Source organism: Pelodiscus sinensis, chromosome 31, assembly GCF_049634645.1.
Source record: "Pelodiscus sinensis isolate JC-2024 chromosome 31, ASM4963464v1, whole genome shotgun sequence".
In the NCBI taxonomy this organism is placed as follows: domain Eukaryota; kingdom Metazoa; phylum Chordata; order Testudines; family Trionychidae; genus Pelodiscus; species Pelodiscus sinensis.
Window position 1 is genome coordinate 5897601 of NC_134741.1, and position 17490 is coordinate 5915090.

Here is a 17490-nt window from a genome sequence, read left to right on the forward strand (position 1 = left end):
GTGGGGCGGGGCTTTTGCAGCGCGTGGAGCGACCCGGGGGATTCCCTCCCTGCCGGGCTGGGAGCGGGGGCGTGTCCCGAGGTGGGCGGGGCCGGCGCGCGCTGCTGGGGTTGCAGGTTCGCTCTGGGCCCCACGTGGCTGCGCGAGGGAGGCTGCGGCGGGTGCGCGCGCGGGGCGCTGGGACCGGCCCTTTGTTGGTCCTGGGGCGGCGCGCGGAGGGGGGCGGGGGATGCTCACCTGAGAGGTGGTACCACTCCTGCCCAGGCACTGCGCATGCGCAGCGGTTCTGGCGCAGCCCTTGCCCGTCTCTACCCGCGCGCGGTGAGTGTCCCGAGGGGGACGCGGCTCCGCCCCAGAGGCGGCTTCACGTGGACTTGGCGGGGGGCGGGGCAGATGCGGGGGGCGTGGCTAGGTTGGGGTCTGGGCAGACTCAGGTCCGGTGGGGGGAGGGGCGCCAGGTAAACTCTGCAACACCGAGAGCGAAGCCCCAGCGCGGGGGGGAGGTTAAAGCAGCTTCCCCAGTGGGGATGAGGCGCGAGTCAGAGAGTGGCCCTGGCCAGGGGCCTTTGTATTTGCTCCAACATTTATTTTAATCCCTTATTCACCTGGGAGGCGCTGGGCAGGCTCAGGAGGCTGCAGACCCCCCCCCCCCCCCCCCCGCACTGCGCCCGGCCCACTCGAGTGTGTGTTTGTGCTGCTGCATCTGAAAGGTGTTTACAATGTAAAAACGGAGCTAAAGACAGGACAGAGTCTCATCACTTTTCTCTTGTCTTATTCCCGGGACTCACAGAATTGCTCTCCCGTCTCTGCAGCCCATTTTCATTGTTTTACTCTGTGCAAATGCAATGCCTAGTTCTGTAACTACTCTGTGCAATGCAACTCAAAGTCCTGCTACTTTGAAACAAATGTAAGTAAAAATCACAGTAATCTTCTGTAAAACTACTTCAGTGAAAGTACAGAAGTATCCTATCTTAATTGTACTTAAGTATGCAAAAGTAAACAGTTGTCCTATGGAACCCGATGCTTAACCACCCAAGTTCTTGCAGGTCACCAGTAACACACACACACACTCACTCACTCACTCACTCACTCACTGCCTTCATTTATAAAGATGAAGAGGGACCAAATTAAATACAAGTCAGATTACAGAAATGTATTTATTTTGTCCACATTCACGGTGTGCATTTTTTCATTGTAATGATTAATTTCCAAAATGTTTGTTCAACCATAGGAGCATCTTTTTTCAAATTGACCAATCCTTGCTTGTCTATGAAGAAATGAGTCCATCACACAGAAGAATCTCTCACAGGCAGCTGATGGAGACAGGTCTGTTGGCCCTGGCGCACAGCTCCCTAATTCTAGAAAAAGAGTGCAGAAGCTCCATGGTCTCTCCTAAATTGGATTCCTGAAGACACCAAATACCCATCAAGCTTCTTTGTAGTTTCATTTGTCTAAAATGACAGTCTTACCTTTTCTAATCCCAGTTTCATTCGTGTTCCAAGTGGTCCTAATATTTGGCATCAAGATGTCAGTTGCTATTAGCTTCAGGTCCTCAATTATTTCACCAAAACATTTCTGAATGGTGCACTGAAGTCCATCTACCAGTGGCCTCAAGAGGGCATCTTGTTCCTTTGCAGTTTTGAAACCATCAAGTATAATTTAAATTTAAAAAACAACAAATGGCCTGGTAGCACTTTATAGACAACAAAACATATAGATGGTATCATGAGTTTTCATGGGCACAGCCCATTGCTTCAGATGACCGGAGTTTTGAGTTTAGGCTGTACAGACGTATTTATTTTGGCTCTGCACAGCCTAAAGTCAAAACTCCAGTCATCTGAAGAAGTGGGCTGTGCCCACGAAAGCTCGTGATACCACATATGTTTTGTTAATCTATAGAGTGCTGCCAGACTGTTAGTCTGTACAGGATAAACTGAAAAAAAAATCTCTGCTACCCCCTGAAGCTGGTATAATTTACGCAGCTGCACTCCATTCCATTAGTGTACTTATCTGTGCTTGGATAATATTTACTGCTTTCACCAATGGGCCCATAACCATGGCATATTCTGCCAATAAAACCAGCTCTGCTTGATTCAGCCTTTTGACTAGCCAATACGTAATGTTAATAAAAATACAGAATGATCAGCGAGGGGCGGGGGGTTAACAAAAAGAAAAGCATAAAGCGAAGAACTGCTTCTTGCATACTAATTTGGAGTCCTGGGAACACATTTCTCATGGACCTTTCTTGTTCATTCCGAATGCACCGAATTCTCTCCACAGCCATGAACACAGAGTTCCATCCTTTCTGGCATTGCCGAATGATCTGTGGCTTGTATTCTGCTTCCACCATTTTTGCTCCAATTGCTGAGTGTTCAATTTTAATTTATAGTGCTTAGCATCTGGCAAAAGTGGGCCTGGCCATCTTTTTTTAGGTGTCATTTGTTTCTTCTTGTACCACATCTATAAATGAAACTAGATTCTGCAAGTGGCAGGCTCAATGTTGGTGTTTTGGTACAATTTATTCACAGTTGTTATCGCTGTCAGGGACGTCTTCAGTTTTGTGAAATTCAGCTTATCAACATGAAACCCTGTTGTTGAAAACACAGTTGAAAGACACCTCCTCCCCCCCCCCAAAAAAAAGCTCCAAGCCACATTAATATGTCCCGCAATTGATATATCATGCTGGGAACAATACATTGAGGGGACCCTGGGAGAAGCTGTGTCTCCACCCCCAAGCCAGACATCCTCTGGTCCATCTCTTTCTCCTGCCCCCTGCACTCCAGGCCCCCCATCCCGCCCCCATCTGTTCTCCACGACTGAGGATTCCCCTGCTCTTGGCCCCATGACTGCACCATGCCAAGCAGCAGGGCTGGCAGTGGGGCAGCCGTTCCAGCCAGGCACTGGAGGAACTGGGTGCGAGGGGGGACAGAAGGGAAGGGGCTTGGATTAAAGTTAGGGAGCCTGGTCAGTTGCCAACCCTGTTCACCGTGCTGCCCAAGAGTGGTTCTTGCCCTGCCCTGGCCCAGCTGATCTCCTTCCCCCGCCCCAGTTGCTTCAATGCTAAGAGCCGGATATGCTGACTCAGGGACTTCCCCACGGGCTGCACAGGGGTTGGTAGGGAGCCTGTGGAGCTGCAAACTGGGCGAGCTATGGGCTAATTCCATGCTTGCCACTTCCCACCTGGGCCAGTGGTGCTGCCTGGCTTCTCCAGGAGCCTGTTGGGCCAGGGGATTCCAGTCCCAAACTGGACACCTGCTTCCTTCATCCCTCCCCCTCTTGCCCTGCCCCCATCCCCTCACAGCTCCCCTCTCCCACCCCTCATAACTTCTGCTCCTCAGGTAGGGAGACCCACTATGCAGGCACAAGTGCTGGGGTCCAGCCATCCGATCTGGGTGTAACTCGGCGTGTGCATTGCTGCCATGCGAGTGACTGTTGTGCTTTGCAGAGTCACAGGCACAGAGCTATTAGAAATGGCAAAGCCCCATTAGCTCATGGAATCTATGGCCCTAGGGCCAGTTCAGGGCATCTCTTCTCCATATTTGCAAATTGCCTTCCCTGCGTCTGCCCAGTGCAGCTGAGATTCTTTTCTGTCTCTTTTCTCTAGGACGTCAGAAACACCTTGAACAGGTAGGTGGCTCGCACTTCTGTCATACTGCACAGCGCAGGGAAAGAGCTTGGAGCTGATGTTGGCACCACATCTCCGTAGGGCCCTACAGCCAGATGTTGGATAGAAATGTCTCTGACTCACTTAATTCTGAGGGTCTCACCCTTGCACAGCAGACTCTGGAATTCCCCATTCAGGGGCACAGTCTGACTTCAGATGTTTCCTAGAGCTGTCACCTACCTGGGGACTGTCTGCCTCAGGACTGTGGGGCTGGAATATGGGTCTGTCACTGCTGGACACTGGGCACATTTAGACCAGGGCAGCAGGGACCCAGAGTCTGTCCTACCTGAGGGCTGTTTAGAGACCTGTGTGGAAGGAGCAGGGAAGGGAGAAACTGGTGTCTCAGTCTGGTTCCTAGTGGGCAGATTCCTGCAGCCCTTCATCTGGGAACATCCTGTCCCTCATCGCCTGGAAGCTAAAGAGTGAATTAGCCATTGAAACTCAATTCCACTTTTGTCCCCAGCTGGTCTCTCCGGGCCAGAGGTGAAGAACAGCAGTGGGATGAAGGTTGCATATCCATGGGCTGTGATGCCCCTGCTCTCAGGCTGGGGGAATTCAAGGAATTCTAACTCCAGGCCTGTTAGAGCTGAGACTCACTAGCCAAATCTTATCATCTGTAAATGAAATAGAATCACATGGAGTTGTTTCTGTCCAGGTGTGAGACGGGGCAGTTCCAGCTGCCAGAAGAGATTTCCCCTGAACTGGAAGAACAAGTCAACGCTTTCTCCCAGAAAACGATTGCACTGTCGGAGACTCTGAAGGAATTCAAAGGTACCTAGAAGGGATGGAGTAGGGGAAAGTTGTTTAACTATTAGAAACTATTGAATCTGGCCTCTGAAGCCAACCATCCCCTGCCTCAATTCCCACATGGAGAATGATGGCCCCATCATGCTGCTCTCCTTAGAGGCACTGAGCAAACAGAGTCAACTGCTTGCAGATAGAACCAGGGGTTTGCAAACTCTGAGCCTCCCGTTGGTGTCAAGGGATCTGAATAGGTAAAGTTAATGTCATGGCAATGTCTTTCCCCAGCGCAGCTCTAGGTTATGACAAGAGGTGGTAAGTGACTGAGAGAAACCAGGTGGGAGGGGATGAGGAGGGAAAAGTAAATCTCGCTTTCAGTTTGTGTCTCCTGGGGTGGGGATGAGGCTGCAGAGATGTTGGCTCCGTTGCTGGAAGGTGCCCAAGCGAGAGAGGACACGGAAAGTTTCAGACCTTTTCATACTAAACATTTGAGTATGTCTCTGTCTGGTCTCTCATACAATTGAAACGCAGAGTTCAGAATGGGGACATTATTATAACTAGGAGAGCCTGGAATCTCACCTCTCTTATCCCTTCCCCCACCAGACACTCTGCCCTCTGCACTGGAGAGAGCAAGAGGAAAATCCCTGGGAGCTTTCAGACAAGGTGAGTTTGTTGCTGGAAATTCTTTAAATGATGAGAAAATTCCTGTGAAAACATCTTCATGTCATTGAACATTGTCATTGAAGTTACCAACCAAACCCAGTGACCACGGTGCACACAGCCCTAAATCACCCAGGGTATGTCTACACTACCCTCCTAGTTTGAACTAGGAGGGTAATGTAGGCATACCGCACTTGCAAATGAAGCCCGGGATTTGAATTTCCCGGGCTTCATTTGCATAAGCGGGGAGCGAGGTGTACCGGTAGTTCGGAATAGGAATCCTAGTCTGAACTACCTAGTTCGAGCCCCGTGTAGCCGCGGGGATTTAAAAATGGCGGCTCCCCACTTATGCAAATGAAGCCCGGGAAATTCAAATCCCGGGCTTCATTTGCAAGTGCGCTATGCCTACATTACCCCGCTAGTTCGAACTAGCGGGGTAGTGTAGACATACCCCCAGTGATCAGTGAGGAGCCCCAGGGGCACTGCATGGGGACCTGCAGACACTTTGAGAAACACTGATCTACAAGGTGTGATGCTAAAGGGGTGAAGTTAAAGCACACAACGGACGGCACCTTCAGGCTCAGATTTCACTGCTCAGTCAGTTTCAATATGGGGTTGGTTTCAAACAATAAATAGGCTGAGAGCTGACTGGCTTCCACGGTATCAGTTTGTTCATGGCGAGAAACTTCTGGATACGCAAGGGCTCTTCGGTCTAGTGCAGGCCTGGGCAAAATACAGCCTATCTAGCTCGCCCGGCCATCGGATGCGGCCCACTGATGCTTAGGGAGCTATGCTTGCCACTTCCCACCTGCAAGCCACTCAAAGCGAAGGTGAGCCCAGAGGTGAAGAGGGAAGGCTACAGGCACTGCTTCCACCCCCAGGACAATCTCATTGGCTGGTTTCTGGCCAGAAAGGAAGCACTGTGCCCCCTCTGCTCCGGCTCATAGTTATTCACACACCCACATGACTCCGTAGCCGGTGTGAGGGTTGAACAGGCTCCCTGCCTGCCTCAGAGAGGTGCTTGGCTGCTGGTCAGGAGTCACTCAGGTAAGTCTCCTGGCCAAAGCTTGCCTCTGGCACCCCAACCTCTCCCTTCCCCATCTAGTTCTCTGCCCCCCCACTCCTGCTGTCCACTCCACATACCCAAACTATTGGTTCTTTTACTGCATCCAAGTAACCCTCATCCCCTTATTTGTCCACTTAGCTGCTTCTCTAAATTAACTTTATTTTAAATATCTCATGAGTAGTTGGCTAATCCAGTGCCCCAGATCACACCTGCCTCCTTCACTCAAACTCCTTCCCAGAACCCTCTTTCACTCCTGCATCCCAACCCCTTACCCAAAGCTCCCATCTTCTCCCAATGTCCATCCCATACACTGTATTTCCTACTTAATGTCTTGGAAGAGTGCAGCTCTCAATCACTTTCCAAAATCTTGGAGTCTCCCCCCCACCCCGCCCAAACAAAATGAATTGCCCACCCCTGGTCTAGTGGATACAGTTCAGTGAGAGTCAATAACTGAAAGCTGCAGTCAGAGAATTTCAGGCTAGAGAAGAGGCACAAATATTTGATGGGTAAGAGGATTAGCTGCTGAAACAAATGAGCAAAGAACTGATGGGTTCTCCATCTCTTTATGTCTTCATATCAACACTGGGCGACTTTCTACAAAATATGCTGTGGGGAAACAGCTTTGTGCATGGGTAGCTGGGCTAGGTGTAATGGCTTGTGCCGCAGAGTGGACAGACTGCATGGCTAAGGATATCTTCTGATGCCATGAATCCATGAATTTTAAGGTCTTATCCTGTAAACATTCAGCACACGTGTTTAATAATATGTATCTGAATACTCATATTAACTTCACTTCCTCTCTGTTGTGGAGAGAGTTTATAAAGTCTGTGTCAGATGAGAGAACCAAAGTTTGGGCTGCAAATCAATGTAGGAAGATGAAGGATTATGAATACTGCAGCCCAAATTAAATTAAATCTATGTCCATGTCCAGGCAGATGAATATGTGGCTTGTTTAGCAGAAACACTGGGTGCTGAGAACTGAATCCCATTGTTGCAGGCAAAGTAATGTAACTCAAGCCAGGTATTGAGAGAAATAAATACGGCTTTCAGATCTAACTTGTGTGTGGTGTTTATGGAATATCTAGACTCAGCGTAGAGTCCAACATGTTTTCCACCAGGGACAGAGTCTGGGCAGAATTGGGTGTGGAAAGGATTAAAACCCTTTTTGAAATGTCTTCAATTCCCCTTCTCCTCCTGACAGGCTGCAGAACACCCATGTCTGACTCCAGCTCAGCCCCTGGCCTGCAGAGCCAGGGACAGGAAATGGCCGTGGTGGAGCCAGTGAGCTTCGAGGAGGTGGCTGTGTATTTCTCTGAGGAGGAATGGGCTTTGTTGGACCCGGGCCAGAGAGCCCTCTACAGGGATGTGATGCAGGAGAATTATGTGGCTGTGATCTGGCTGGGTGAGGATTCCTGTCCCCTTGTGTAACAAAAGCTGGGTGGACTCTGGAGCAGCTGGGTTGGGTTTGGATCAGGGTCCTTTATTGCCCAAACCCCCAATATCAGCAGTATGTGCCCCAGTAATCCTGGCTCCTGCTTGAGAGGTGACTCAGTATCATAATAGTGGTGCTGCTCTTCCCACAGCCAAGGTCTCATTGTGGTTCCAGCCATCTTGCCCATGTTGTGCCTTGGCCGGAGGTGTCAGTGGAAGGGCCCAGGCAGGTACCAGAGTTGTGGGGCTGGGTGCAGCTGCTCTTAGCATCTGCAGGGTCCCCTTGTGCCATTGTGCTGAGCCCCTGGAAGGAAGGCGCCAACTCAGAGTCCTTCCCTTCCTCTGGTAGATTCTGTGCAAGCCAGAGGGGCACCAAATGGCAGGCTCGACTGGCCACAAGAGGAGGGCTGCTGCTGCTGGCAGAGTCGAACCAAGGCTGCAGAAGGGGAGCTGAGCTGTAGGAGCATCTACGAGCAGCAGAGAAGCAGCCCAGCCTGTCTCCACCTTGGTTGGCTACAGGAACAGGCCGGCCCTGCCCTGGCTGCCTGCAGGACTGACAGCTGTTGTGGGCAGCTGACAGGGCCCACCATGGCACAGTCAGTCAGGATCAGGAGTGTGGACCATAGGCAGGGCTTGAAGTGGCCAGCCAAGGATTCATTTTCCTGATCAGACAATTCCCCTGCCTCCTTCTGGCTCAGTTAGAGCATCTGAGCCCAAGAGCAGGGCAATTCCATCCCCCAGGCAAGAGCTTTGTGGGCAGAGCCCACAGGGCTCTAGAGCTCTGCTGGATCCTTTCCCTCCCAGCCCTAGAGACCTGACATGTGTCAGCTCAAATATGAGTCCTGTCTAGGGGTGTCTGTCAGTCCTGAAAGTCCTAGAGCTCTCCCCTTATGAGCAGTGTGTTCCTGTCCTGCCCAAGTATGGAACAGGCCCTAAAGGAGACTGAATTGTGTCCTGTAAGAGTGCAGCAGAGCGCTCAGTTCCCCATGGGAGTCAGCTGGGCTATTCCCAACATGGAAGTTTTACAGGGGGAGTATGGAATTAATGTATCCTGGGATCTTGTACCAGCCAGAGACCACTCTCTAGAAGGTGGGGAAAGAGCCTGTCTGGGTAGGAGACTCAGATCCTGGCTTTGGAAGCAGGAATGGCACAGACCTTAATGAACAAGATCAGCACTTGGTTAATTGCTCCCCGAATAGGATTTCCTATTTCCAAAGCTCATGTGCTCTCCTGGGTGGAGCGAGGAGAAGAGCTGCAGATCCCGGATCTCCAAAGCTGTGAGGAAGGGGAGATCATCAGTGACACCCACACAGGTGAGAAATCAGCTAAACTGACTCAAACCAATGTCTGTGTTCTCATAGCAGATGTTTATTGTGTGTTTTCATCAAGTCTGACTGGCCCTTCAGCCTGTCTTCAACTCCACGCTAAGAGTGCTGCGTGGGGAAAGAGTTATGGAGGTGTAGGGTGAACTCAGCTCATGATTATTGTATCTTTCCAGCCATTCTTTGGGTTTGTCCCGCATTTTCTATTCACCATTCAGAATTTTTATTTCAGCTCAGCACAGGGAATGACTCCTGTGTGGTTTCTCTCTCAATCCCTGCAGGTGATGGGATGCTGAATGAGAACAGTGAGAGGAGTCTTCAGGAGGAAGGACCTGAGCGAATGGCTCCATGTGGGCTCTTAGTGGGAAGATGTGAAGGGCATGTTTCTCAGAGTCCGGAGCAAGGAGAGACTCGTGAGAGTCAGCGTATTCTACAAAGGCAGCAGGGAAACCATCCAGAAGCAGGACAGGATAAATCCAGTCAGAGGAGCAGAAGGTTGAAAACAAACAAAGAAACTGTTCAAAAGAAAATCCCCCATCAACATTCAACTTGTGCTTGCAGTGACTGTGTAACTCCTATTAAACATGAAAGAGCCCACACAGGAGAGAAACCCTTCAGCTGCTCTGACTGTGGGAAAAGATTCAATGACCGGTCACAGCTTGTTATCCATAGGAGAGTTCACACGGGAGAGAAACCCTTCAGCTGCTCTGACTGTGGGAAAAGATTCAATGACCGGTCACAGCTTGTTATCCATAGGAGAGTTCACACGGGAGAGAAACCCTTCAGCTGCTCTGACTGTGGGAAAAGCTTCAGTCAGAGGTCACACCTTGTTATCCATAGGAGAGCCCACACAGGAGAGAAGCCCTTCAGCTGCTCTGACTGTGGGAAAAGATTCAATGACCAGTCACAGCTTGTTATCCATAGGAGAGTTCACACGGGAGAGAAACCCTTCAGCTGCTCTGACTGTGGGAAAAGCTTCAGTCGGAGGTCACACCTTGTTACCCATAGGAGAGCCCACACAGGGGAGAAACCCTTCAGCTGCTCTGACTGTGGGAAAAGTTTCAGTCAGAGGTCACACCTTGTTATCCATAGGAGAGCCCACACAGGAGAGAAACCCTTCAGCTGCTCTGACTGTGGGAAAAGCTTCAGTCGGAGGTCACACCTTGTTACCCATAGGAGAGCCCACACAGGGGAGAAACCTTTCAGCTGCTCTGACTGTGGGAAAAGTTTCAGTCAGAGCTCACAGCTTGTTATCCATAGGAGAGCCCACACAGGAGAGAAACCTTTCAGCTGCTCTGACTGTGGGAAAAGCTTCAGTGACAGGTCACAGCTTGTTATCCATAGTAGAGCCCACACAGGAGAGAAACCCTTCAGCTGCTCTGACTGTGGGAAAAGTTTCAGTCAGAGGTCACACCTTGTTATCCATAGGAGAGCCCACACAGGGGAGAAACCTTTCAGTTGCTCTGACTGTGGGAAAAGCTTCAGTCAGAGGTCATGCCTTGTTAGACATAGGAGAGTTCACACGGGAGAGAAACCCTTCAGCTGCTCTGACTGTGGGAAAAGCTTCAGTCATGGGTCATACCTTGTTAGACATAGGAGAGTCCACACAGGAGAGAAACCCTTCAGCTGCTCTGATTGTGGGAAAAGCTTCCGTCAGACCTCAACCCGTGTAAGACATAGGAAAACCCATACGGAAAAAGCTATTCACCTGCTTTCACTGTAGGAAATGTTTCAGTCAGAGGTCACACCTTGTTATCCATGAGAACTCTCACAGGAGAAAAATCCTTTAACTGCTTTGACTTTGGGGTATGCTATAGCGAGAGTTCAAGGCTTGTTGCGTATAATTGATCCCTCACAGGTGAGAAACCCTATAGTGGGGGTGAGCAAAATTTTCTGTTAGCAGAATCCAGCCTTCCTAAGACTTTGATCCTGTCCACAAGGCAGTGCCAGGCCCCACCTCAAAATGAGCATGTGCTGAGGGTGAAGGAGCTTAGCCCCATCCCCTCTTCGTGCTTTGTAGCCACTAGAGAGGAGGCAGCGCTTGGCTGAGTCATTGCCACCCAACCTGTGCCCGGCACTAGAGGCACTGCTGCCATTGCACTGCTGGCCTCCAGGACCACATGGCCATGTCAGGGGTGCCTCTGGGGCTGTTCCTAAGCTGCGTGGCTGCAGTAGCAACACCTCCAGCGCTGTTCAGAATGGGTGCAGTAGTGGTGCCTCTGGTGTCTGGGGCTGGTCTTGGTCTGTGTGGCTGCTGCTGCAGCAGTAGGGCCTCTCTCTGGGGTGACCAAGACAGTGTGACTGGAGATGTTGCTGCAAGGGGGCCCAAAGCCAGGTAATATTTGCTGTCCTTCCCAGACACTCCCTCCCAATCACCTCAATTCCCTTTCCCCCAGCAGCCAGCACTCCCAGCTTGCACTGACACCTTCCTTTTTTCTTGCACCCTGTCTCCTGGCCACACACTGCACCTTCCCCCTGCTTCTGCATCCCAGATCCTTCCTCAGGACCCCAACCCTTTCTTGAGGCCCCTGTTACGTTATTGGATTTTAAGGTGATCATACAGATAACTGCTGTAATCACGGGGAACTGTTTGCCCCAAATTTGGTACAAAGTGGGCTGTGTGTGGTGTCAAACAAAAGCTGATATTGTACTGATTCTGTGTATGGTATTCGTGTATTTGTTTGGAGTTTGCATGGGGAGTTATGACTATGGGCTCTGCTGATGCTGTGTATGGACTGCCTGTCATGAAGACGGAATGTCCTATGAGTGACTATGCTAGTCAGTATAGCTCCAAGGACAATAGTTCTCAAGGTGGCCAATACACACCTGAAGAATGTGTGTGGAAAGCTGCAAAGCAGCCAGAGCACAATGGCTGCTGGCATATGAAACAGGTCATTTGACCATGTAACTAGCTCTAGCTTGGGAGACACCAGAAATTAATATCAAATGCCATGAGGGGGGCTCCATCTTGTCTTCAGTCTTGCTACTTATCCCAGATGCAGCCTTGCTAAGGACAGAGACACGGGAAGGATTGCTGACCCATCCTGACATACGGGCCGTGTCTACACTGGCATGAATTTCCGGAAATGCTTAAAACGGAATACTATTCCGTTTTCAGTTTTTCCGGAAAAGGAGCATCTACATTGGCAGGCTGCTTTTCCAGAAAAGCCCTTTTTCCGGAAAAGCGTCTTTGGCCAATGTAGACGCGCTTTTCCGGAAAAGAGCCCTGATCGCCATTTTCATGATCGGGGCTTTTTTCCAGAAAAGACTACTGGGCTGTCTACACTGGCCCTTTTCCGGAACAGTGTTCCGGAATAAGGACTTATGCCCGAGCGGGAGCAGAATCATTTTTCCGGAATAGCGGCTGATTTTGTACAGTAGAGCATTGTTGCTTTTCCGGAAATTCAAGGGCCAGCGTAGACAGCTCGCAGCTTATTCCGGAAAAGCGGCTGATTTTCCGGAATAAGTGGCCCAGTGTAGACACAGCCACGATGTACCCCAAAGACTTATGCTAGTAGTTTGTAACATCTCCACTAAGATACTGCATCAAGAACTTGCTGATTGATGTTTATAATGTATTCTCCTTAACAGCCTTACTCTCAACCTTTTCTGTCTTTTATTAATAAACATTTAGATTCTAAAGGATTGGTCCACTGTGATCTGGTGGGTAAGATCTAAAGTATAAATTGACCAGGAATTCATGGCTGGTTCTTTGGAACCGGATGCATCTGTTGGAGAGATTGGGCTGTATAACCCCTCACCTGTGTGTAAGCCCAGGGCTGATTGTGGCATAGAAAGAGCTGGGGTATATGAGGGGTTTTGCTCATGAGGCTTCCTGCAGGCTGGATTGGCAGCTGAAGTGCTCAGTGTGACTGGTTTGTAGCCTATTTTGGAAAGGTCTCCAGTCAAGGGCTATCAGCAGTCCTGGTGTTGAGCAATTTGCCTTGAGTGGATTCCCTCAGCAGTGTTCAGGCCTGGCCCGGCCAATCACAGCCCTGCCCTCTCCAAATCTTCTGTAGATTACTGTTGCTAATGGAAACGCACTGTTAATTACATAATTAGTCAAGCCATTTTGCTAGGGATGCATCTGGGCAGTTGCATTTGAATTATTGAAGAGATTAAACCTTTTAAATTTCTCATGTTAGTTGATCAAACTTTATTTTAAATTAAGTAAAATATTTATGTCCAATACATAGGAGGTAGGCCTCACTAGCCTGGCCAAAGACTGAACTGTACGCAGCGTATCCTGCGTCAGAAGGGAGCTTCCTAAGCAAGTTGAGCAAGAAACCACAATGCTGTTAAACAAACAAACAAAAAAATCGCACTGCTTGCTGTTTATCGGGTCAAGCAGATGTTACCATCTAAGAGTAAAGTGCCTTACTTCCTCTTTTCTCTGTAAATTTCCACTGTGACTTTATAAGAAGGTATAAATATTTCAGACGTTTGAGTTTGAGGAGAGGCTTGTATCGGTAAGGGGTAACTCCCTGCCATCTGCAACACCACCACACCCAGCTGGGATATTAAAATGGTTTTGTCTGACTTGAACCCTAAACCTAGGGGCTACATCTACATTGGCCCCTTCTCCGGAAGAGGCATGTAAATTTCTAACTTCAGAATAGGGAAATCCGCGGGGGATTTAAATAAACATGGCCACCGCTTTTTTTCCGGCTTGGGGAAAAGTCGGAAAAGAGCGTCTAGACTGGCACGATCCTCCGGAATAAAGCCCTTTTCCGGAGGATCTCTTATTCCTACTTGCAAGGAATCTCTTATTCCTAATTTACTTGCAAGTAGGAATAAGAGATCCTCCGGAAAAGGGCTTTATTCCGGAGGATCGTGCCAGTCTAGATGCTCTTTTCCGGCTTTTCCCCAAGCCGGAAAAAAAAACGGTGGCCATGTTTATTTAAATCCCGCGGGGGATATTTAAATCCCCCGTGGATTTCCCTATTCTGAAGTTAGAAATTTACATGCCTCTTCCGGAGAAGGGGCCAATGTAGATGTAGCCAGGGTGTGTTTATTCCATGACAATTCTGATGTCGTGACTCAGATTCACACATCCTGCTTTTCGCTTGGGAAAACCATGGGCCACTCCCTACCTAACTCCAGGCACCACAAGCAAGGTGAGGAGCCTTTTAAATCCCTACTTTGAGAATCAGTAGAGGGCTTCCAGTGGCTTCAGGTGCTTGGTGGAATTGCTGGATCCAAACCTTTAAACTCGGGTCAGTTCAAAACCAGTGTGCCTGCTTAAAAAAAAAACCACAGTTCTGTCAGGAGTTTGGAAATAAGAACATTCTGGAGGGACAGTCTGGTATATAACTCTGGTTGTTAAATCATGCATTTGTTGAGTGTGTGAACGTATGTGACTGAATGCATGATTCCTGAGAAATGAACATTGAGTCTTGTCACCTCCCTAGGATAGACTCCTGGGGCATCCGTCAGCCACCCTGGCTGCCCGCTGCAAAGAAGCAACCAGCTCTAGCAGTTAAAGTCTTGGATGGCATGAGGTCTCAGTGGTGACTAACCCCATTTACCCCTCCCTGTCTCTAGCTACATCCTGTTACCGGGAGGTCAGGATCACCTCGGAGACAGAAATCGTGGGATGATGCGCTGTCCGGAAAAAAGCGCCAGTCTAGACGGGATCTTTCGGAAAATAAAGCTTTAAAATCAGGAATAAGGGACATTTTGGAAAAGGCTTTATTTTCTGAAAGATCCCCGTCTAGACTGGCGCTTTTCTCCGGCAAAGCCCCAAGCTGGAAAAAAGCAGCAGTCATGTTCATGCAAATTGAGCAGGGAAAATTTAAACCCCCGGGGCATTTGCAATTCCGACTTCTCTCATCTGCCAGTGTAGACATAGCCTTCCAGAAGAGAGCATCTACACTGGCATGTGCCTTTGTGCAAGAGCATCCATGCCAGTGTAGACGCTCTCTTGCGCAAGAAAGCACTGATGGCCATTTTAACCATAGGGCTTCTTGTGCGAGAAATTCATGTTGCCTGTCTACATGGCCTCTTGCGCAAGAACAGCTGCACAAAAGGGCTTATTCCTGAGCAGGAGCATCATAATTCTTGTGCAAGAAGCCCTGATTTCACACATTAGAACGTCAGTGTTTTTGTGCAAGAACTCCCCGCCAGTGTAGACAGGCAGCAAGTTTTGGCACAAAAGCATCTGCTTTTGCACAAAATCATGCTAATGTAGATGTAGCCCAGCATCAGGACCAGAGCACTACAAATAAAACCAGGAATTAAGGAAAAGCCAGGACAGAATGATAAAGTGAAGTCCCTCCTCTTTTCTACTTCAAAGCTAATTTTGAACTTTTTGACAGTAGCCAACCACTCAGCCTGTGCTCTCTTTTTCCAACTTCCCAACAGGAAAGAAGGAACAATCATCAACAGCAGACAGCAAATACATTAAAGCAACACTGTCTGCTCATTTCATGCTCAGAAGAGAACACTGTCATTCATCCTCATGGTTAGCGAGACCAACCACTTACAGCTGCATTTCTCTAGTTACCAACTATAGAAATGATCCCTGAAAGTACAGTCTTAGTAGAGCACTCCTTGCTACACACCCACACTCATGTGCATTCACTTTCTCCTCATGGGGAATGTTTTCACACAACACTTAGAAAACTAAAGAACAGAAATAATCTCAGCAAAGTGCTTGTTCCATTCAAACACGCTCCACCAGATTTAGAAAGCTGTATATTAGAATATGCTCCATGTCCCTTTTTACAGAAATATGCCTCCTGATTAGCATGTGGAACACCTGGCACCCAATCAAAATCTCTTGCTGTTTCTTCCTGAAACTGCAGTTCCTTGGGCTCCTTTAAGTCAGTGGTAACAAACTGCCAGTCTGTGGACCAGCTGGGTCCAGGATCCCCTGTCTGCCAGGAAGAGTTGGAAAGTGACTAAGTAGAATTATTTGATCACACTACTCAGGACCTTTTTTTGGGTATTTCTACTTTACTCAAGTAATTTATTTTTGTCACTCTTTGACTTTTAATTGTTGGGTTTTTTTAGACAATATTGTATTGTTTACTCCACTCCCATTTCCAGAGGCGCTGGGTTACTCACGACTTGCATCATTCTGATTTGCTAAAGCCCAGCTGCATGTGCAAGCACCAGTCATCCAAGAAACAGCCAATCCACAAGCACAATGACCCTGCCAAGGAAGAAGCCTTTTAATAGCTGCTCCAACACCTTGTCATTCAAACCCAGTATCCCTGCAGGCCCTGCCAGCCTGAGACCTTAGCGAGTAGGGCGGCTGCCCAGGGCTCCGTGCTGAGAGGGGTGATATGAGCAGTCTCATGTGACCTTTCCTGGGGCCAGGCAGCTAAACAGGAGGGAACAGCCGGGGTCAGGGGGGACAGAGGCACTTACTTGTGCTGAGTGAATCCTCTGCTCTGGTGGTAGCTGCAGCAGGGTGGGTGGGTGCGGGGGCAGGGGCTCCTCATTCCCCCTGGGACAGAGGCCCCTGTGGAAGCCCTGTGGGGGGGAGGTGGGGCAGGCTGTGCTGGAAGAGGCTGGGGGTGGGTGACTGAGTGGGGTGGAGATTAAAGAACAGAACCCAGAAGCCTGATGCTGAAACTCCCCCTCAGTCTGGTGTTTCACACCCTGACGGATCAGACTAAAGTGTCTCAAAGGAGCGACAGCCCCACAGCCCGGCCTAGGGATGGCTCAGCCAGTGGGTTAGAAGCACTGGGAAACAGAGAGACTCAGGAGCTGCTCAGAGACAACCACTGGTGAAAAGCAGAACAATTCCCTGAGCAGACGATTGGTTCTGGCTCATTTGCTGGGACTTAAGGAGAACAACAAAGTCCTGAGTCTCCTCCCTGAGCCAATCAGAACCAGGACTAGAACTGGAAGGCTGTGTCCACACTGGTGGACTGTGTCTACACTGGTAGGTTATTGTGCAAGAAGGGCCACACTGCCCACTCGCTCTTGTGCAAGAAGTTTTACAGTAAAGTGTAGTAAGAAAGGGCTTCTTGCACAAGAGCTATGCTCTTTTCTAGCAGGTGTAAGTCTTCTTGCACAAGAGTTCAGGACAGGGGTTTCTTGCACAAAAGAGTGTCCACACTGCCATGGATGCTTTTGCACAAAAGCACAGCTCACACACAGCAGCACATGTTCTTGCACAAGAACCTGCCAGTGCAGATATAGCCCACAGGACCTTCAGAGACAAAGTCCAGTCCCCTGCCTCACAGCAGGACTAAACACCATCCAGATCAATGTCTTACTAAAGAAGCAAAGCTACCAGGAGTGGGGTTTGATCCCACACAGACAAATGTCCATTGGATCTTAAGTCCAACACCTTAATCACTCAGCCATCCTGGTAGTGGGGGAAAGAGCAGACATGAGAAAGTTCTCTCCCCAAACAGCCCAGGGACTCACTCTCAGCACATCTGCCCATCCCATCCCGGTACCAGGGCTTCCCACCGCGAGGGCGAGAGCTGCCCCCTCCTCACAGCGAGGAGGGACGCAGGGAAAAGGAAAACCAAACGAGACAAAACCCAACGTCCCCAGGGATTCCGAGGGACAAAGGCCTGGTGGAGAAAATACCTCCCCCCCTTCACCCAGTGTTTTCCCTGCCTTGCTTTCGGCCAGCCCCCATG

General features: G+C 49.5%; 2 protein-coding genes and 2 non-coding genes across 7 annotated transcripts in view; 2 read left to right on the plus strand and 2 right to left on the minus strand.

Moving 5' to 3' along the window:
• Positions 1-17490, plus strand: part of LOC142821611 (uncharacterized) — a 201383-nt gene that overhangs the window by 127 nt on the left and 183766 nt on the right. Inside the window, exons 1-2 of one of the 4 annotated variants that reach the window (XM_075913131.1) lie at positions 9-321; positions 791-907. The gene's annotated coding sequence lies outside the window, so the exon portion shown is untranslated. Of the gene's footprint in view, positions 1-8; positions 322-343; positions 908-17490 lie in introns of those variants that run through there. The other 3 variants (XM_075913130.1, XM_075913132.1, XM_075913129.1) reach the window with 3 other exon arrangements.
• Positions 274-12526, plus strand: LOC142821475 (uncharacterized). The gene is made up of 7 exons (XM_075912474.1): positions 274-321; positions 3605-3627; positions 4320-4435; positions 5009-5068; positions 7333-7533; positions 8762-8875; positions 9166-12526. Exons 1-7 carry the CDS (start codon positions 274-276, stop codon positions 10605-10607), a joined length of 2004 nt encoding a protein of 667 aa, XP_075768589.1. The 3' UTR covers positions 10608-12526.
• Positions 15208-15423, minus strand: LOC142821721 (small nucleolar RNA U3). The gene has a single exon (XR_012898409.1). It is a non-coding gene; the product is annotated as a small nucleolar RNA U3 (small nucleolar RNA).
• Positions 17130-17212, minus strand: TRNAL-UAA (transfer RNA leucine (anticodon UAA)). The gene has a single exon. It is a non-coding gene; the product is annotated as a tRNA-Leu (tRNA).

Excerpts from the sequence above, each read along its gene's own strand:
- LOC142821475 (XM_075912474.1), top strand. The coding sequence starts at position 274 with ATGCGCAGCGGTTCTGGCGCAGCCCTTGCCCGTCTCTACCCGCGCGCG. Across the intron at positions 4,436-5,008 it reads GACTCTGAAGGAATTCAAAG|ACACTCTGCCCTCTGCACTG; the intron begins GTACCTAGAAGG and ends TTCCCCCACCAG. Across the intron at positions 8,876-9,165 it reads CATCAGTGACACCCACACAG|GTGATGGGATGCTGAATGAG; the intron begins GTGAGAAATCAG and ends CAATCCCTGCAG.